Source organism: Phascolarctos cinereus, unplaced genomic scaffold, assembly GCF_003287225.1.
Source record: "Phascolarctos cinereus isolate Bilbo 61053 unplaced genomic scaffold, phaCin_HiC Scaffold_4;HRSCAF=312, whole genome shotgun sequence".
In the NCBI taxonomy this organism is placed as follows: domain Eukaryota; kingdom Metazoa; phylum Chordata; class Mammalia; order Diprotodontia; family Phascolarctidae; genus Phascolarctos; species Phascolarctos cinereus.
In genome coordinates, this window is record NW_027555847.1 from 248,146,331 (window position 1) to 248,168,433 (window position 22,103).

Genomic DNA, 22,103 nt, shown 5'->3' on the forward strand with positions numbered 1-22,103 from the left:
AGATTCTGGAGCGGTTTGCCTTTCCTTCTGCAGCTCATTTTGTAGATGAGGAAACTGAGGCAAACAGGGTTAAGTGACTTGGCCAGGATCACACAGATGGTAAGTATCTGAGGCCAGATATGAATTCATGAAGATGAGTCTTCCTGACTTCAGGCACTCTATCCACCACACCACCTAGTAGTCACTAGATACTGATATCTTCCTTCTCCCCAGGGGAAAAAGTTCTCATAAAAGATGTAGTTGTCCCCATCCTCACTTCTCCCCACCAAAGGAATAATCTAATGTCACCTAGCTTATTCTCAAAAGTAAAAAGGGCACTACCTTTCATTACACATGCTTAGGCTTATTTGGACACACTAAGAGATAATTTCCTCTTCTCTTCCCCACCCCCACTTCCCCCAATAACAAACGTTCTTGAGGGAAAGCTGGTGTCTCAGTTCCTGTCTCCCTCCGCCCCATCCCATCCCAGCTGAGAGCTAGGTAGCATGAGCAGGCATACCTGGCTGTAGTGCATGGTGACATAGAGCTCATTCTCAAATTTGAGTGGCTGAGTCCACAGGATGCGCCGGTACCAGAATGTGTAGCCACTGTCCACCTGCTCCATCTCTGAGGCCACATCTAGGATGTAGTCCCGCCGGCTCAAGGGACAGACGTTCTGGCCTAAGTAAGAAGACCACAGAGCAGGTGGAGCTTTGTGTGTAGGTGAGTGAGTTACACAAGCCTACAAGGATGTGTGTACATCTTTGTTTATTTCTCTGGTTCTATCTAGCAATTCACTCAATTATGATTTATTAGGCACCCATTACATACAGAGTACTGTGCTCAGTGCTGGTAGAGGTACAGAGTCTAGCTAATAAGTTAGGAGAATATAAGCTTCTTGAAGGTAGGACCTTTGTATTTGTATCCTTGGCAGTATCTGCTACGTATAAGATACCTGAATGTTTGTTGACTGATTAATAAGACCTAATATCTACCCCCATGGAGTTTGTGGGCTAGGAGTACATATGTCTCAGCGGAAAGTGCACTGGGCCTGGAGTTAGGAAGACCTGTGTTCAAATCTGGCTTCAGAGACTTAATAGCTGTGTGACACTAGGCAAGTCACTTAACCCTGTTTGCCTCAGTTTCCTTATTTGTAAAATGAGCTGGAGAAGGAAATGGCAAACCACTTCAGTATCTTTGCCAAGAAAACTTCAGATAGGGTCATGGGGAGTTGGACACAACTGAAATGACTGAATAATAACAAGTGTATATGTATGGATATGTATGTAAGAGAGTGTGTATGTGTGTGTGTGCATGCACACATGCACACTTATTTTGGTTTATGTTTATAAATATAACGACATTGTGGCTTAGGAAAGAGTATTATACTTGGAGCCAAGAAAACCTGGGTTCAGATTCTGCCTCTGAACTGACTTACTAGCTGTATGATCCTGAATAATCACTGTCCCCCAGCCATGAGTTTTCCCTTTCTGGATCATCTTCTAACCTCTTGCCCAACTTTTCCCTTGATATTTTAGAAGTTGAAGTCTCCTGCTAGCCAGGCCTAGGAGGTAGTCTTAGGAGCACAGGATTATACATAGCCACCATCAGAGAGATACACTTTCTGTTTTCAGGTCTCAGAACCAGATCCTGAGTCTCCATGTCAAGGGATTTGGAGCAAGGAGGGAAGATCTCTAGATCAAATACTTCTATCCCTGCCCTAATGTCCTAATTCTCGACTTCCCGAGAAGAAGATGACTGTCGTGGGCCTGGAGGTAAAGGTGGGAACAAGCAGACAAGAGCAGCCTCTCTGAGGACGATTTTCTCCTTTCTGCCCTGGCCTCTTACCTTGGCCGGTGACAGCAAAAATCACATATTCACTGACGGCCTCAGTCCTTGTCAGGCCCATCTCAATGCAGATCTCTGAAACCACATCTAGGGCCACCTGGAGAGAGAATCCCAATTACAGGAGCAAATGAGCAATTACCCACCTGCTAGTCAGATACCTATCAGGAAAGCTGAAAAAGGGCAGTGCCAGAGGGGTAGTCTCTTTTCAATGAGATCTCTGAGGGAAGGGTTCCTTTGTGGGGAAGACACAGAAGGGGTCATGCAGGACCACCTCAAGTATCCCAGAGTCTTGACTCCCTCATCATCATTACCAAAAACATTTCTTAAGTACCCACCATGGAAATGTGAAAGAGCCCTTGCCTTCACAACATTTACATTCTATCGGGGAACTAGAAGCCCATTGAGGTTATTTTTATGAGGGGAACACTACTAGCTGAGGAGATCAGGAAACATTTCATGTAAAAATTAATGTTTGAGCTAAGCTTTGAAGGAAGTTAGGGATTCTAAGAAGGGGAAGTGAGGAGGGAAGACTTTCCATGCAGGGATACCCCAGGGGGACAGCCTGAACAAAGGCATGGGAGGAATATGTGTAATAAGCCTGGAAATACGAGTTGCCTCCTGTCCCATACTCCCCAGTCTCTCCATTCATAGAATCAGGTGGAGCTGGGGTCTTCTAGGAAACCCTCATCTATGTATCTGACCTGCAGGAGCAAAGGGCTATGTCTCTATCAATATCAGGTAGGTTTGGGGCTTTACACGGTTCTCTCTTTACCGTGCAGGTCTTGATCTTCAGGTGACGTTCAAGCCCTCCGGGAAGGAGAAACAGTTGCCTCTTGGAACTACGGCCAGCCTGTGGGTGAGAAGGGAATGAGTGTGGGGATGGGGAGGGGCAAGGTTCAAAGGAGGTGGGTCTCTCAGGCTCTTTGAAGGTCAGAAACATGGGAAGTAGATAGAAGTTGCAGAGAGGCAAATCTCATCTTGATGTCAGGAAAGACTTCCTTTTATAGCTATCCAATCTGATCTATCCCAAAGTAGAACCTTGGGAGGTTGTGGGTTGTCTCTCATTGGAAGTCTACAAGAGACTGACAGACCACTTGTTGGCTATGTTGTAGTGGGGATTTCTTAAAGATATGGGTTGGACTAGAAGGTTTCTGAGGCCCCTTCCAACTCTAAAATCCTGGGATTCTGTGAATCCAGTTTCTTCTTTCTTCCTAAGGAGCTCTTTCTATTGAGGGTACTGGGAGTCATGAGAGTGACCTGGACATGTCAAAGTAGGAGTACCTGGGTGAGCTAACCTATCCCAGAGTCCCACTGAAGGACCATATTCCTTTCCAAGTCACATTTTTGATTGAGGTTTCTCTGATCACTCTAGGACATAAGCTAATTTCCTTTAGGACTCTTACAGTACTTAGTATTGGTCTCACCTTGGCACTTGACCATGTACTCTCTCAAGTTGCTCCGCAATTATTTCATGTACATAAGTCTTTCCAATTAGACTTCAGGCCCGTTGAGGGCAAGAACTAGATTTTATGTGCCTATGCAGGGCTGGTCTCACAGTAGGAACTTGGTACAGACGGTGTGATTGATGTGATCAGCTAAGTGATCAGCCTCCCTAGATCCGCTCCTGATGAAATCTGGAGACTAATCCAGGATATGTTCCTGGGCTAGGCTGGAGGAGGAGCCCCCACTTGCACTTCTCTCATCTCTCCCTCCTTCCACACCTCCAAGCTTACCAATATGGCCCTCAACTCCATGTTGCTGGGAAGCTCACTTCGGCCACCAAACTGGAAGGTTTTCTGAAGGTTCTGCTCACAGGCCTTCGCAATCCCTGTCAACATTGCACCATGCTCAATGGTTACTTATCACTCTCCTTTCCACCCACAAATTTCCTTTCTCAATTCAACAAGCATTTATTAGGAACCCATTACATGTCCATACATAACACAAAGACAAAAAAAAAACCACCCAGAAACAGTTCCTGTTCTCAAGGAGTTGATATTCTCTTCCTTGGCCTTCTTTGCCCAGGTTCTTAAGGATTCCTTAACGTTGGCCTAGGTATGCCATCAGTTGTGTGAAATGACATTTGCAATCACATGTATATGCTCAAGTGTGTCCTCAGCAAAGAATAATATTGTACCTTGAACAACAAAAAGTTTGAGAATGACTGGAGTAGAACTTCTATTAAGCCTGTCTTATACTTAACACCCCCTGGAAGTCTCCCCACCTTACCTCTTCCTCCACTGCTGTCTCCAGCTCCATGGATTCTTCCTTCTCCCCAGAGGAAAAAGCTCTCGTGAAAGATACTATATAGTTGTACTCATCCTCACCCCTACCCCCTCTGAAGGAATAATCTAATAATAATGATAACCATCTCCACAGAGCTGCCAAAGTGATTTTCCTAAAGCACAGTTCTGACCATATCTACTGACTACTCGAGTGGCTTCCTATGACCTCTATGCCAAACTCTTTTATTTGGCCCTGAAGGCCTTTCACAATCTGGCTCCAATCCATCTTTCCAGCCTTATTCTACATTATTCCCTTTCACATATGCTACAGCTCAAAGAGATCTTCTTGCTCTCACATGACATACTCCCTCTCCTGTCCCTGTACTTTTGCACAAGGCTATCCTCCTTTCTGAGAATGCACTGTCCTCCACCTCCCTTGGGACTAATCAGTTTGTCACTATATCAGTCTTCCTAGTCTCCTTCCCCTTCACTTGGAAAGAGTAGAGAGAGAAAGAGTTCTCTCCTCTCAAAATCCATCTCCTCTCCCATTCCCCTTGTGGCTATGACAGGAGACTTCTCAGGGATCCTTGGGCATTTCTTCCTCTTACCCTCATCCATCCTTTCACCAAGCCTTATGAAGGAACTGGAGATAAAAATCTTAAGAGCAGAAGCCAGGAGGTGCTAGATCTCAACTGAACTAAGGATAGAGAGAGCTTGGATCTGTGATTCCAATGGATGAAAAGTGCCACAGGCTGACACTTTCTTGGCAACTTATAGTCTTAGAGGGTTGCCCAGAGCACTGAGAAGTTAAGTGGCTTGCTCAGAGCACTGACAGTTTAGGTGATTTTCCCAGGGTTACACAGCCAGTATATGTCAAAGGTGGGATACAACCTATGTCTTCTTGCCTTGAGTCCAGCTCCCTCTCCACTATCTTATGTTGCTTGTGCAATTAAGTTCTGACCCTAAAAGCAGAACATTTCTCACCCCTTTCTTAAGCCCCCAATAACATAATATAATGAAAGAACCAGAAGGGACTTTGGGGATCATGTAGTAACTAGGCTATAAAATGAGGGGGCTGTACCACACGACTTCTTAACCTGGAGTCCACAAACCTGATTTAAAATATTTTAATAACTGTATTTCATTAGAATTGGCTTCTTTTGTAATCCATTTTATGCATTTAAAAACATTATTCTGAGAAGGGATCCATAGTTTCACTAGACTGCTAGAAAGGTCTGACCAAGAGAGAGAAAATGGGAAGACTTGCACAGCCCACAGAGGGATCAGGACCAAGGACAGATCTCAGACCAGGAATAAGTATGCTGAAAACCTGGGTCTCTTCTGAACCTCATGCTCTTTCCAATACAGCAAGCTAACCTCCTTCAAATATAATCAAATGGATTATTTTATTTCAAATGGAATCAAAATTAAAACAGAACAAAGCCCTAGAGATTCACTTTGAACTGAACTGAACCACATATTTTCTTTGGCATAATAGATATTGATATAGGTTGACACTAGAGTCAGGAAAGACCCAACTCTTATTTACACTGAGTGACCATAGGCAAATGATTTCATTTCTCAGTGCTTTAGTGGATGTTCTAAGACAGTAATAAGTTTCAAATACTTCAAGAGAGGGAGTTTCCATAAGAGGAATTTTCCATGTCAATTATTTCACAGATCTAGAGCAGACTCCTGCCTCCCATCCAAGCAGAAGGAAACAAGACCACAATATTGACATTTTCTTTAGTTTAGTACATCTTAGGATCATAGATTTAGGGCTGGAAGGGACCTTAGATGTCATGTCAACCCCTTCATTTTATAGAGGAGGAAAACTGAAGTTTGGAGAGGTTAAAGAATTTGCCTAAGGTCACAGAGGGACTTGTGGAAAGAGGCAGGATTTCAATCCAGGTCTTTTGAGTCTAAATCTAGCCCTCTTTCTATTGTACCACGGGGACTTTCATGCACATAATACATGTTTTATTGTTGAATGACAGGAATTGAACCTGAACTGAATGACCGCCTTAAACATAACCACAATAAATTATCAACTAGAGAGCTGTGAACATAGAGGAACTGAAAGGCACAGGAAAGCACCTCCCCCTTCCCCAAGCCTACCAGGTTCCATTCATCTTTCAAGGTTAAAGTCTTACCCTCTCCACATTCTTCTTTTATAATACAAAGCCCTGAGAGGAAAACCCATTTAGTCTCCAACATCTCAATGTGAATGAGACTATGAGATACATTTCTCTCTCAGGAGGAATACCTAAATACCATGTGGACTAGAAGAGTCTGGGGGGGAGAGAGAGCTCTGAAAAAGAGGAAAGGGATCAGGAGGGAGAAATGAGAGCCCTCACAAACAAATTTAGGTATCATTAAAATTTTGCAAAGAGGTGCTAGAGGAGAGATAGTCCCAGTCTCCCTTCTCCAGCCCTCAAAAAGGATCCCCTCTTCACCTTCCCTCCATGTGGGAAGGGAGGGCTTCTGAGGATTTCCATCTCTTCTCTAATTATTCTTTCATTGAGGAGGTCAATGATCAGCCTCTTTGCTCAGACCATAGATAGCATCTCTGGGAATTAGGGAAGGGTAAGGTGGTCCAGGGCAGGGTTCTTGGAAGAAGCCCATTGAATGGAAGGATCCTAAGAATGTCCTTTTCCTTTTTTCTTCTGGGATGGGATCAATTGTGGCCCTCCTACATTTTAATTTTGATTTAGTGACTCTGTATTGCTCTCTGAATAGAATCTATATTCTAAGGGCTTCTCAGGCTGGCTCCACCCCACCTTTCTGACCCTCCCTGGGCACCCACAGACTGAGTTCTGTACTTTTGTCTGGGTATGGTCTACGTATGCATCCCTGCCTTTTGATTTTTCCTGTTCATTTACTTCTGGGGTTTGATTTCGTTTTCATGTATTCAACAAGCATTTTTTGAATGCCTGCTATATCCTAGGTACCATGCTAGGCACTAGGGATACAAAGAAAAAAAGCAAAATGGGGGTCTGTGAAATTGAATGGGGAAAAAATCTACCTTTATTTTCACTAACTTCTAACTGAACTTTGGAATTTCCTTCAATTATTTAAAAAAACTATTCTGAGAAGGGGCCAATAAGTTTCACCATACTGCCAAAGAGTCTGTGACACACAAAAAAGTTAAGTCTCTGGTCTAGAAGGAGAGAGTGGTCAATAGTGACAAATATTGCAGAGTAATCAAGAGGGATAAAGAGTGAGAAAATAATCACTGGATCATCAATAAAATTGGAGAGGGCAATTTTCAACCAGTGTGAGGACAGAAGTCAGATAACCTGAGGTTGAGGACCAGGAAGTGAGAAAGTAGAGGCAATGAATCTGCAAATGGTCTTTTTAGGAACTGGACTGTGAAAGGGAGGAAAGATATAGAATGGCAGCTTGAGAGGATGGTAAGGTCATCCAGATTGAAATTCAATTCAGTTCAAGGCCTACCTCATTCTTGAAGTCATTCATAATTGCTATAATTACACTGATCTCTCTTCTTTCCCTCCCATGAGTGCCTATGACATGTACTATCTGTACTACTCATCAGTGGTCACTTACCATATGTTACCTGGTACTGTTAGGTATTTTTTCATGTCCATGGTGTCGTATCACCAATTACACAGGAAATTTATTGAGGGCAAGGAGGGTGTGTGTGTGTGTGTGTGTGTGTGTGTGTGTGTGTGTGTGTGTGTGTGTACTTATACTTTGCATGTGCTCTTCTCACCCCCCAGTGCTCAGACTGGGCTGGGCACACAGTAGGCACTCAAAATTGACTTGTTGAAATTTTTTTATGATTGGGTTTCCTATCTCCTCTACTCCCACCCCAAGGCTGATAGTGGTCATTTAGTAGTAGAGTCTGAACCAGCAACTTTGGCAGCAGCATAGAACTCACCCTTAAATAAACTTTTAAAGACAAATTCAGTTGAAGGGGAGAGAGCCTCCAGGGCATGGAACCTAACTCCTGGTCACCAGTGGTGTCCAGACTTTGGAGAACAATCAGGAGAAGGAATAGGACTAGGCCAATGGAGAGATGAATAACCTGACTACAGCTTGGGGTGGAAGGAAGGAAGTAACCCATGTGGTAGCTTCCTACATTAACTGATTATTCTTGCTAACTAGGTGTCAACCTCAGCTGCTGCTAAAGGGATATTAAATGCTTTCAGCACCATCTAAATTATAGAACCCTGGGGAAAAGCTGGGGCTGCTTAGTTATGGCTCCCATTGTCATCACAGTTTCCACGAGGTGGCAAATGCTTCCTGAACCCTTGGAGGGGCAGTTCAACGCCCCCTCCATCAGCCTATCCTCTCAGTAACACTCACCCTGGAAGTGTAAGCCGGGACTCCTACACACATCCTGAAAGAATCGGAAGAGGTATGGCTTCAGGACGTCTGAGCACTTGTGGTAGGCCGCAAGGATGTGCAGCAGCCTCCAGCCTCTTTGGCAGCTGTCCCTGTTGAGGTACACAGAATGATGCCATCATTAGGCCAGGCTGCTGTCCCAGATTCCATAGGTGTGTCTCGGAATTATCAAAGCTCCCTCAGCTCTTGGTTAGGGGCATTTTTCTCCTGGGCATGATGGTTGGACATGGGAATTTGGAATCCAAGCAGTTCTAAAGCTCTTGGGAAGGGTAGAGTGAAAACCTTGGAGAATGAAGGGGAGGAGAGGGAGGAAAGAGGGAAGAGGAAGAGGGAGGTGGGGTAAAGAATGGAGAGTAGGTGAGGAATAAAGGAAGAGGAAGGTGGATAGACAGGGAAGGGAGAGAAGCAAAGAAGAAAGGGAGAAAGTGAGGCTGGGGGAGAAAGTGAGGCTGGGGGACAAAGTGAGGCTGGAACCTCAGGATCACAGCATCATCAGACTGCCACCTGATAAATATAGGGAATTTGTCCAGAAGCCTGTGGGGCAGCTCACATCGTCTGCTCTCTTTAAAGGAGTAGTGGGGGATGAGTTGCTGGTCATCCTGGATAAATGCCTCAGAACCCAGAGTATCCCCTATTTCTCCCTTCATCCCCAGCTTTGGACTGAGCCAACCTGGAGGCTGGGAGGGTTCTCTAAATGAGAGGAACCGGAGGGTATAACACCCCCTCCCCTAATTCTGCAGTCACTTCAAGTGTGGAGGAAAGAAGTAGAGGGAAGCCACAAGATTTCTGTGCTCCAGGCTGGGCCAGGGCCTCACTCACGGCTTCGTGCTGGTGTTGTCTGTGATCTGCTTGATGACCTGGCAGTAGGCTTCATCTCGAAGCACTTCATGGTCCCTGCAGAGCTGGGAAAAAAGGACAACAGGCTTATAATTTTAGAGATGAATGAGATACGAGAGGCCATCAAATCCACCCCCATCATTTTACCAGTGAAGAAACCAAATCTCTGGGACATGAAATAATTTGCTCAGATTATAGACAGAATTAAGTGGCAGGTCCTTTGACTTCAAATACAATGCTCCCCCTCCCCTTCTCTGTTATAAACCAAAAATTTGATATATTACTTTCATAACTTAAAACCGATTTCTTCTCTCTATGCCCACAGACACCACCTCAGTTGTGGCCCTTATCACTTCTCCTTGGACTATTACAAAGCCCTCCTAATTGATCTCTCTGCCTTAAGTCTCTCCCCACTGCAATCCATCCTTCGCACAGCTGCCAACGTGACTTTTCTAAAGCATAGGTCTGACCAGATCACCCTCCTACTCAATAAACTCTCTATGACTCCTGGGATAAAATATGTACCTTACTTTTGATTTTTAACACTCTTCATGACCTGGCTTCAACCCAGCCTTACTATACATTACTCCCCTTTCCACACGTTATAGTGCAGTTTAACAGGCCTTCTCTCTGTTACATAGAACTCCATCCCCACTCTTCATGCGTTTGCCTGGAATGCCCTCCCTACTCTGCCTCATAGAATACTTCCTTCAAGGTTCAGCTAAAGCACTTTCAGTTTTCTTTCTTTCTTTTTTTTTTTTTTTTGGCTAGACAATAGGGTTAAGTGACTTGCCCAGGGTCACACAGCTAGTATATGTCTGAGGTGAGATTTGAACTCAGGTCCTCCTGAATCCAGGGCTGGTGCCACTTTGAGTTTTAATAGCTTAAAAGTACACTAAGATTTTTTTTCTGTTGTTGTTTTGGCTAGGCAATGGGGTTAAGTGACTTGTCCAGGGTCACACAGCTAGTAAGTGTTATGTGTCTGAGGTCAAATTTGAACTCAGGTCCTCCTGACTCCAGGGCCAGTGCTCTATTCACTGCACTACCTAGCTGCCCCTTATACTAAGATTTTTGGAACACTCATGTGTGTGTGTGTGTGTGTGTGTGTGTGTGTGTGTGTGTGTGTGTGTATGTGTATGTTTTGCTTATACAGGTATATGTTGTCTCCAGTAGAATGTAAACCTCTTGAAAACAAATTTTTAAATTTTTTGGCCAACTCCCTGAAGCCCTTTTAGTAATTAGGAGCTGAGCTATGAAAGCAGCCCCAAGTCTTGTTATAGAAATGCTTAACATGTTCTCATACTCCTGGTGATCTAATAATAATATAGCACCTACGATATGTCAGGCACTGTGCTAAACACTTTTCAATTATTATCTCATTGGATCTTCACAACAACCCTGGGAGGTAGGTGCTATTATTATCCCCATTTTATAGATGAGGAAACTGAGACACACAGCAATTAAGTGATCTGCCCAGTGTAACACAGTTAGTAAGCATCTGAGGCCAGATGTGAACTCAGGGCAGCTAGGTGGTGCAGTGGAGTGCTGGTCCTGGAGTCAGGAAGTCAGGAAGATTTATCTTTATGAGTTCAAATACTTAACCTTGTTTGCCTCAGTTTCCTCTTCTGTAAAATGAGCTGGAGAAGGAAATGGCATATTACTCCAGCATCTTTGCCAAGAAAACCCCAAAATGGAGTTGAACACAACTGACAACGACAATAACCCAGGCCCAGCGCACTATTCACTGGGCCACCTACCTGCCTCTATACCTGTCTAGTACAAGGGTTCTAGTTTAATACTTAAAATCAGTAAAGCTCTACAGGTGCTCCAAGCCCCTCTACATGTCCCCTTTATTCTCTCCTTCCCCTCTTCTGCCACAGATTGACCCTACTATCATCTCCTTTTTCTCTCTAATCTCCAATCTTTTCCTATCTAATGGAACCTGAGTTCAAATCCTGCCTCAGACTCTTAAGTCACCTAGCCTTTGTGTCTCAGGCATATGCAAACATGCCAGGCATTTCTATAAGAAGATCTGTGGCTGTTTTCTTAGCTCAGCTCCTAATTACCTAGAAGGCTTGAGAAAGTTGGTGGGACCAAGAGAACTTTACAGCTATAAGGTCTTAGTTTGACTTAATCATGCCTAGCTTGGTTCCCATACTGACCCTGAGCCTGTTCTCACTCCAACGACACTACCCTGGGCCCAAGATGGATACTGGGAAGGGCCCCACATTGACTCCCCTGAGGACAGAGGACTAGCTTAGGGCCTTTCCCCATCCCTGATTCTGTCTATCCCTCTAGTTAGCATAACTCACTCCCCAAGATGGAAAGAAGGTAGGAAATATTATTGGTTGTACCCATTTATGTTCCCCCACAGTTGGGGTGAAAGTCTCTCAAAGATCAGCCATAGCATCTACCCCATGTCTTTTGGTGGTAGCTCCAGTGGAGGTATCTCACTCACCTTCTATCCTTAAGCTTCCCTTTATCTCCATCCTTGATTCTACCCCAAGCACATCAAACTAGAGAAACCCAAACCTTCCTTTATTTCTTCCCTGGCCACAGGAGCCCACACTGATCTCTTCCTTCTTCCTTTGAATTCCTATAGCACTGGCAAGGACATTTGCTTAGCAAACACTGACTGGTATCTAGCTATCTTTTCATCCATTTGTAGCTTCTTCCCACAGCTAGACTAGAACTTAAGAAGGAGTGTGGTGTAGTAAATAGTGTTACGATTTGGAGTCAGGAAGACATGAGTTCAAATCCCACTCCTGACCCACTGAGTATGACTACAAGTCACTTAATATCTCTGAGTTTCAGTTTTCCCATCTGTAAAATGAGGATAATCACAAATGTGTTATCTGCTATGGTTGTCGTGAGGCTCAAATGATATACATATGCAAGGCGTCTTGAAAATCTTAGTTATCATTGTCATTCACAAGCAGTGATGATCTCTTATACATCTTTGTATCCCCCATCATACTGTGCCTAGCACAGGTCTGGGCACCCAGCAGGTGCTAAAAACAAAACAAAACAACAACCCCAAACTTGTCAACATCCTGACTCCTTTACATACCTAGAGGTTCTGTTCATGGACGTGGGAAATGGCCTTCAGAGAAGTGGGAGGGGGTGTCTCATGATTTTTGCATTTTTATAATAGAATGAGAAGAATAATAACTGGACTGTTTGGACATTACTCAGTGTCTATCCCTCCAAGACATGTCCCTGGACTCCACTGGGGGACTGTACCACCCCTTATGATACCCTGCATTTTCCCAGGCTGCTCTGGAGAGATTGTCCCACCCTTAATACACTCCTTTCCCAGTCTTAGAAGCAGAAGCCTATTCATTATCACAGATCCTGGAGCCATTGACCGACCCATTAGTACTCCCTGAACTTCCCCATTACTGGTCTCAGAGGGCAGCTTTGAACCACAGAATGTCAGCTGGAAGAAGACTTAGAGGGCAACTCCTGAAACTCCTTAGATAAGGAAAATTAGGCCATATAGAAGGAAGAAACAAACCTTTAAGAAAGAGCGGAGCACATCCAACTCGGTCTGGGCCTTCATCGGGAAATCACCCATGAACTTCATCACAGCTACAGAAAGTACATACCCCACCCAACCCAAAAATCCAAATTAGCTTCACTCGTCATCTATCTCAATAGCTTTCTTCGTGATCTCTGTGCCCTTCTCCCCCACTGGGGGCTCCCAGAGAGGAAATTTCTTCCTCTGGTGGCAGGAGAGGAGCAAGGGCAACTTTGAGAGAATAAGATGCTGTGGCAGAGAAAAGGGAGAAACTGCACTCTGGATGGGAGTGTTCCCAAGTCCGTCCAAGGAAAACCACCCTCAAGCCAAGAGCCTTGGAAGGCCTCTCTTCCTACCCTCCCCCAGTACCTAGGAACATCTCTGTGGTAATTTTGTTCAGGCTGCTGTTGCTGAACTCGATGAGGGATTCCTGGATGGGTGTCTATATGAAAGAGAGAGAAATAGAGGTGCATGAAATCAGTGGGGAGTTGGGGTGGAGTGGTGGTGAAAAGAAACTTTCACTGAGCTGAAGGGTCTGCAAACTTAAATCTGGAAAGGTCAGCTGATTTGCTCAAGGTCACACAAGTAGTAAGTGGCAGAGCAAGGATTTGAACCCAAATTGCTAGACCCCAAACTCATTACTACTCTTTCCATAGCACTGGAAGCAGAGGCTCTGGGCTATAACAAGGAGGGTTGACAATAACAAAACCCAGAAACCACATCACAGCACAGTGTTTTCTGGGTCAGGGAGCCAGGAACATGGCAACATTGATGAGGAGGGCCAGGAACACTGTGAAGTGGAGGTGCTACAATATACCAAAGACATCTTGTGCCATGAAGGGCCATGTCACATCACAGGGCATCCCCATACAGGACTCCAATTTTGGGCCAACATCTCTATCAGAGGAGGTTAATCTCCTGAAGGCTACCAAAACAGCATTTCACAAAAATATTATGATATAAGCTCATGCCTACATCACTGAGTCATGGCAGAGGTTGGGCAGATAGTCCTAAGCCCACCAAGGACTCCTTACCCCTCCTTGGCACTGAGAGGGCAACTTAAAACAGAGAATATTGGAGATGCAAGAACATGTGGACATTGTCAAGTCGGAAAAGGGATATTAAGGAGGCTTTTACCTCTTTGGCCACTCTGTTGCAGAAAGCGATGAAGAGGGCATGCCCACAGTCATGATGTCAATTCATGACATCATTACGTTAGATATCATGAGGATGACACCACCATGCTAGATAACGTGATAATGACATCATCATGTTTAGTTGGGAAGTGGAAGAGAGGGGGGAGTCAGTGACGGAGGAAGAAGTTGGGTGAGAGAATGGAGTGTTTAGGAACTCTGTACATTTTCTCTACTATCCTTGTGCCTGGGATGGTAGCCTCTTCCTGGGGAGGGGCAGGAGGAGGGAAGTGGGCAGAAAGGGAGGAGCTGTGAGGATGCTTTTTTGGCTCAGTCTCTCCTTTCCAATCTATCCTCCACACAACTACTAAATTGATATCCCCAAAGCACGGGTTGGCCTTGTCGCTCCTCTGCTCACAAAACTCTGGTGGTTGTATCTTGACTCTAGGTTCAAATACAAACTCCTCTGGATTTTAAAGGCCTTCACAATATGGTTCTAGTGTCAGTTTCCTTTTCTGCAAAATGAGGATAATAATAGCACTCACATCCCCGGGTTCTTCTAAGGATAAAATGAGATAATATTTGTAAAGCACTTTGTAAATCTTAAAATACTATGCAAATACTGCTTCTGCTGCTTCTCCTTCCTTTGCCTCTTCTTCTTCATCCTCCTCCTCTTCCTCCTCCTCCTCCTCCATCATCATGATCATCATCATCATTGTTATTACCACGCCAGGTTTACTGTACATGGCTCTCCTGGTTGTAGCCAAATCAGCTTGCCTGCTATTTCCCCCATTCAGCATTCCATCTCAGGCTGTTTCCCCTGCCTGGAATGCACTTCCTCACAGGTGCTTCTTAAAATCCCTGACTTCCTTCAGAGCTTAGCTCAGGGACTAACTCCCACAAGAAGCCTATCCTGATTTCTCTCTGTTGTTAGCATCCTCCCCCAGATATCATTCTGTATTTATTTTTAAAACTTACTTCCCTGTGTAAATGGTGTTAACCTCCAATAAGAACATAAGTTCTTTAAAGGCAGGGACTGGTTTGATTTTTATCTTTGTGTCCCCATTGTTGAGTATATGTCTTGGCACACAGTAGATGACTGATGAATGCTGCTTGAATGAATGGGTCAGGAAAATGGGGAAGGAGAGAAAGAAATAGCAATAAGGAAGCTGTTCTTTTTGCAAAGACTCCCTAAGCAGGTCCCGAAGGGCAGGAGAAGAGGTGAAGTGGGGATGGGTGGAGAATGACGACCAGTAACTTGAACTGGAGCTAGGAACTGATCGAGGGTTTCAGAAGACTGTGCTAGTCTAAGCCTGGGTGGATGGCTTCCCTCCCTCCTCTACCTCCTGGCCAGGAAGTACCTTGGAAAATTTCAGCATGTTGCTCACGTCTCTGGATTCTCTTCCTTTCTTGGATTTCTGCCTGAAAGAATCCCTGACACAGGAAACAGGAGAGCTGGTGATTTTCCAACCTCTATGTCTTTGCTTAGGCTATTTCCCTCCTCCAGGAATTCAGGGGAATATGAGTCATCTTTTCACATAGGTAAGTTTTTCCCCCTTTATTAGGCTGTAAGCTTCTAGCAGGCTTTATACTTTATATAACAGATTTATATTTCCCTGTATTCTTCCTCCCCTTATTTCCCCATCCAAGGCTAGGCCATATAGTAGGATTCAGTAAATATTGCTTGACTGACCAATCCAAAGGGTAGATAGGTCTTTGAGGCTGAGGACTGGGATTGCTTCTACTGGGTTACCCAGGCCAGGCATGGACATTACCAAAGTCGGGCTTGCCTTGGGGAGGAACTAATATCACTCTCAAGCCCTCCCCCACCCAGGGCCACCTCAGAGCCCCGAAAGGGGAAGCTATTTGGCTAAGGCTCTCTCCTTCCTGACCTGCCCCATAGCCCATTCAGAACCCCAGAGATTGATTTCCCCTCCAGATTTATGACTTCTCCTCACTCTCACCTTTCTCCTTCTGCCTCCCATTCCTAGCATAGAATCAGAACTCACATGGACCGCCTTTGTGGATCCCGGAAATACTTTTGAGCGAATTCCAGCATTGTATACTGATGACTGGGGAGTAGAGATGCCCCATAGACCTCCTGCCCAAACTCCCTGGAGATGTCCCTAGCCATGGAGGCCTGTAGGGACAAGGGAAAGATGGAGACTGGGGGAAAACATCTAAGGGACAAAAACATCTAGTTCTAGATAAAAATATGAGTTCTAGGGAGTACTGAGTGAACCAAGAGCCAGCGTAGAGCACTGGGTTTGGAATTAGGAGACTTTAATCTCAGCTCTCCCACTAACAAACTGTGTGACCTTGGACAAGTAGTTTCACATCCCTGGGCCTCAGTTTCCTCATATGCAGAACAAAGATGTTGAAATAGACTAGATCTAACATTCTCATAGTCTAGGAATGGGGGATAAGAATGGGCAGTGGGACAGATTCTTCCTTCCAATGGCTGAGGGGGCTGGACTTGCCTTCTCTTCCCTTGGACAATGCCCATCTGCTAACAGAAACCCTCCCTGCCATTAGCCTTCCAGGTCTTCAAGATCTTTGAGATGGAATCATCACCTCTGTCTTCCTGCCAAACTCCTGGGCCACAGTTGAAGAAGCCACTGCTATAGCCACAGCGGCTGCTCTTCCTGACTGGTCCCGAGGCCCACCTATGTCCAGCTCTGAGGGCAGCTGGAGGAAGTCAGGGGCAGCTACAGGTTGTACCAGGTCCATGGGGAATCGGCCAGGCCTCCCGTGGATGGCTCCAAACTTCCATCCTGTGCGGATTAGGCAAAGGAAAGGGGCTCAGAGAACATTCCACAGATTTACCTCATCCCTTCTCCAATATCAGATGGCCTACCTGAAATGAGTTTATATTTCTTATGCATATATTTTGTGTTGACTGGTATGTTCGCATACTTCCCTGATAGCAATATAGAAACAACAAATGAGGTGAAAAGCACTATATAAATGTAAGCTGTTATTATATCATCATTATTCATATTTAAGGATGGAAACTTTCATTTTCATCTCTGCATCCCCAATGTCTGGGGATATAGACACTATACAGGCAGCTAGATGGCTCAGCGTATCATGGTTGGGCCTAGAGTCAGGAAGACCCAAGTTTAAATGTGTCCTCAGGCATTCACTAGCTGTGTGACCCTCGGCAAGTCATGTCACCCTGTTTGCCTCAGTTTCCTCATCTGTCAAATGAGCTGGAGAAAGAAATGGCAAACTACTCTAGTATCTATGCCAAGAAACCCTCAAATGAGGTCACAGAGAGTTAGCCATGAGAAATGACTCAGCAACCACAAAATTGTTACCATTATTATTCCTATTTAAGGGTAGAAACTTTCATTTTCATCTCTGTATTCCTAGTGTTTAACATAGTACCTGGGAATGAATAAATGGAGATGAGAGGGCTCAAGGTCTGTGTTCCCTTGAGAAGTAGGTGCAGGCTGAGGACAGGAGCTTCAGGGGATAGATACTTAGATGAATGCCTCCCTGTTTTTTCTTTTTTCTCCCTGTTTCCTCCCTCACTTCACCCCCACCTCCATTAAGGGACAAAAGGCTAACAATCTAGTATGATAGTGAGTGCAATCAGGAAGAAACTCTAGAGGTCTGGCTTCTAACCCCTGACTCTTAAGCCATATTTTCTCAAAATTATTCAGTCTATGACACTTGGAATCTACTGGAATCCATCAAGGGGATCAAAATTATAAGCAATCCAATGGGCAAAAAAGATCTGGGGTGTGTGGGGGTGTTTCAATAGGCTGCAAAGATTTCTTTCCCTGGGGAAGAACAAAACCCCTCATTAGTCTTTTCCATTGTAGGGAAGATAATTGACTCAATATTGGAGTGAACCTTGAGGCAGAGCTGACCTGGATGGTGATTGCAGGATTAGCATTTCAAAAATGCTCATCTCTCTAAGGTCAGCCTGCCTCCGGGATTCTATTGAACTCTTCCTGGACCATCATCCCCCTTTACCTCTTGCTCAGGGGTTGATAATTAAATCAACATTACCACTGCTTCTCTGAAGAATATGATCATCTCCTACCCTAGGACTCCACTCAGAATCCCTATAATTTTTGAGCTAGGCTGTCTAGGCTGAAGCTTCCTTTCCTGACCACTCCACCTTCCCTCATATCCATCCACGTGAGCTCCCATCCGTCCAGCATCCTTATCCCACCATCCACCATCTTTCCATGTTGTCCTCTGGAATCCCTGTTCTGTTAACAAACTGCCCTTCATATTAAATCTGTGCCCTGCCCTGGAGATAAATCATTTTGCTTTCATTTTGTATTAACTTCTATGTGTATACATATTCATTCCTCCCAATAGAATGCAAGCTCTTCGATGTCACGGATTGTTTCATTTCGTCTTTGTATATATTATTCCCCATCCTGCACCTGGTGGTCCAAACTGTCCTTATTACTTTTCCTAACAGTCTGTCTTCCCACTCTTCGGCTGGAACACACTCCCTCTCTCTTCACTTCTGCCTTTTCCCTTAAGACCCAGCTTAAGCATTGCCTTTCCGGATGTACAGCTTCTACTGCCTCCCCTCCCCCAATCACCTTATATTTATGGATGTCAACAAAATAGGTAAATGAACATTGCTAGTGCTAACTATTAAAAAAAAAAGAATCAAAAAAAGGCTTCTGGCCTTTTGGTAGATCCTCTGTGAAGGAGTGAGTGGGACCGAGAAAATAATCTTGATCTAGAAAGGATCTGCCCCAATGCAGTGAACACTCACACTGTGATGAGATCACAGAGCCATCTACAAAGACAAACGCTTCAGAAAGACATACTTAAAGAGAAAGGAACATACCTAGAGATACATAAAGTCTGTCTTTCTTTCTTTCTTTCTTTCTTTCTTTCTTTCTTTCTTTCTTTCTTTCTTTCTTTCTTTCTTTCTTTTCCTTCCTTCCTTCCTTCCTTCCTTCCTTCCTTCCTTCCTTCCTTCCTTCCTTCCTTCCTTCCTTCCTTTCCTTTCTTCCTTCCTTCTTTCTTTTCAAAAGGACCTGTACTTTCATTGGATTTAGGGAACTCCTAGACAGGAACTTCTACCAATGCAAATCAATACCTGCTCTGCAACTTATATTCTTTCTCTCTCTCTCTCTCTCTCTCTCTCTCTCTCTCCCTCACTCCCATGTGTCCCTTTCTCTGTCTTCCCATGTATGTTTCTAACCCCACGTGTTTCTGTTTTTGTCTGTCTCTCTCTTTTCATGAGTCTTTGTCTATGTCTCTCTCCCCTCATATGTCTGTGTGTGTGTGTGTGTGTGTGTGTGTGTGTGTGTGTGTGTATTGATACATAGATAGATAGCTATAGAAAGACTTTCAGGCCAGTTTCCCTTCTTCTCCCTCCCTTTCCCCTAACCTTCCCCTCCCCAACTCCCATATACACGCATGCTTGTGTGTGTATATGTGTGTGTAGCCTTGATAGGCTCAGGAATTCTGATCTGTTCCATTACTGACCTGCTTTTCCTTTCCCCTCCCCCTTGTTCCTGGAGGCTCACCCTATCGGTACCAGACTAAAGTTCAGATAACCAATTGGCTACTACAGCTCAGAACTCCCAGCCTCAAGAGATCTCCCCTAGCAGCAGGGATTATAGGCCTTTGCCACCATGCTGAACAACTTACAGCCTTAAAGAGCTGCCCCTAGGTGATGTAGCCACTAGGGTACTGGCTCTGAAATCAGGAGGACCTGAGTTCAAATAATGCCTCAGACACTTGACACTAGCTGTGTGACCCTGGGCAAGTCACTTAACCCCAATTTCCAACAACAACAATAAGAACAACAAAAAGAGCTGCCTAGAGGGTTGGCTGAGAGACAACATTATTTGCCCAGAATCACACAGCCAGTAGGCGTCAGAGGCAGAATCTGAACCCAGATCTTCTTGACCCACTGCCTCTATGACACATGTAAAGGTAGAGAAGCATATATACAAACACATATAAACACTCCAAGATGAACACACAGACATGTGCACATATGCGCAGAGAGAGTCCTAGAAAGACAGACACTCAGAGATACAAAGAGACATGTAAAGGACTGTATACACAGACACAGAGAACGAGCAATCAAAGCAATACCCACACAAGGGCTGGCCCTTCCTCTGGGCTCAGCCAAACTTGTCCCTTAATGGGACCACAGAGAGGCCAAGGGTAACATGGGGCCAGCCGCCGGCCAAGGATGCCCAGGCTCAGGTACAGCTCTTTTCCTTCCTGTGTGAGCCTCAACTAGCCCCTTAGCTCCTCTAGGCTTCTGTTGTGGAATAAATGACCTTTAAAGTCTCTTCCAGTCCTAAATCCTGTGATTCTACATGCCAGGATTTCTTCAGAATCCTATACTGCACCTCTCAACACTGTCTGCCCTGGGGCAGCAGAAACAGGGACCTAAGGAAACCAATTCATGTATGTGTATGTACACACATGTGTGTATATCTATACATGTATGTACATACTTGCACGCGCGCGTGCGCGCGCGCACACACACACACACACACACACACACACACAACACACACACACACACAGTCTTCTTCCTAGTACCTACCAAAGTCCTGGGTGCCCCTCTTCAGCTCCTCCAGGTAGATAACCTTCTTCCTGACTACATAGCCATAATTGTAGCCTAGGAGGCACAGGTAGGAAAGATGAGAGGCAGAGAGATGTTGTCAACTCATGGTCCTTGAGTTTTCCCATCCACCCCTGCTACCCACACCGAGTCATGGTCTAAGGGCTGGTAGAGTTACGGCTTTTTGCTATTGAGCAAAGCTTAAGCATTGTAGCAGCCAGAAAAAAAATAGGGTCTGGTCATGAGAAGTGTGGATGAGGCTCAATAAACATTGACAAATGAAGACAGCCATATAGTAAGTCACATGCCATCTATGGTGGTTTGGGGTGAGGAAATTAAGAGGTCAAGAAGCTTAGGGGTATTGTGCATGCAGGGATCTGTGGGCATGTGAAGGTGTGAGGCAGGGAAGGGCAATGTCTTGAGATAATCACTGGTCTGGCATTCACTAGCTCCTGGGATTACAGCTCCTCCTTGGTGCTGAGTTGGGCTTTGGTTGGGGCCCCACATCAGACACTGACCCCTCTCGGGCCACTCTGAAGATTGCAAATGGATGATGTCACCCTTGTGGAAGCTCAAGAGATTCGGGTCATCCGGCAGGTAGTTTCTCACAGCAACCACGTAATCAGAATCCTAAGGCACAGAAGAGTTTGGGGACGTTGACATCCAATGGACAGAAGTCCACCATTTATATGCAGAAAGCTTCCATACTCATGGACTACAATCCAGTTTCTTCCTCAGTGGTTCTCTTGCCCCTAGGGAACCAAGGACCCTTCCAGGCACATATATACCTTTATTCTTTTTGGCTCTGATCTGTGAGTTCTTTGAGGTAGGAAACTCCTGGTGGGAAAACTCCCTTTCCCAATATAGATGGCAAATTCCCTGTGATTTATAGTCAAAGAGTTGCCTAGAGGCACTGAGATATTAAGTGACTTGTTCATAGTTACAGAGCCAGTGTCAGAAGCAAGACTTGAACTCAGGTTTTCCTGACTTCAGCTCTGGTTTCTATCCATTACTCCCATGATGCTTCTGACCCAGACTCATACACACATATGTATGTGTATACTTATTCACATGTATAGAGATGTCTATATGTGTGCATATATACATACATAGATTTATAGATATGAACATGTATATATAGGCATATCTCAACAAACACTCCCATACCCTAATACTTCCCCCACACATGGGTATTTTCTAAACACCCAGACTTAGACAAACACATAAGAATTCACAGACAACCCATATCTCAATATATACGAAATTAATCTTCACTGCTACTTCCCTTGCACGCCACAGTGATACTTCTATTTATACAACAATCACTGTCCAAACACATATACACACATTAACTCCAACAGCAGGAATTGGACAGCTATTTGTTGTTTGTCCTTCATTCTCAAAGAGGACAATGACATCAGGGAGGTGATGCCAAGACTTATAGGTGAATTGGATTTAAGTGAGGCAGGGCTGTGCAAAGTCACCAGCCTCACTTTCTCCTCTGGAGCCATCTGGGTCCAGTGGCCAGATAGAGATCAGGACGACTGGAGATGGCTGCTGGACATTATGTGGATTGTGAAGATGGAGAAAGCAATGCCCCTTGTCCTAAGGCAGGGGTGGGG

At 44.8% G+C, this 22,103-nt stretch overlaps 1 protein-coding gene across 1 annotated transcript in view; it reads right to left on the bottom strand.

Annotated features, from left to right (window-relative positions):
• Positions 1-22,103, bottom strand: part of MYO15A (myosin XVA) — a 134,415-nt gene that overhangs the window by 16,279 nt on the left and 96,033 nt on the right. The window contains 13 exon segments of the mRNA XM_078151742.1: positions 500-660; positions 1,828-1,924; positions 2,600-2,677; positions 3,561-3,655; positions 8,382-8,512; positions 9,240-9,322; positions 12,775-12,848; positions 13,147-13,219; positions 15,272-15,344; positions 15,920-16,050; positions 16,485-16,684; positions 20,464-20,538; positions 21,000-21,111. Of these exon segments, the coding sequence (XP_078007868.1) occupies positions 500-660; positions 1,828-1,924; positions 2,600-2,677; positions 3,561-3,655; positions 8,382-8,512; positions 9,240-9,322; positions 12,775-12,848; positions 13,147-13,219; positions 15,272-15,344; positions 15,920-16,050; positions 16,485-16,684; positions 20,464-20,538; positions 21,000-21,111 (1,383 nt within the window).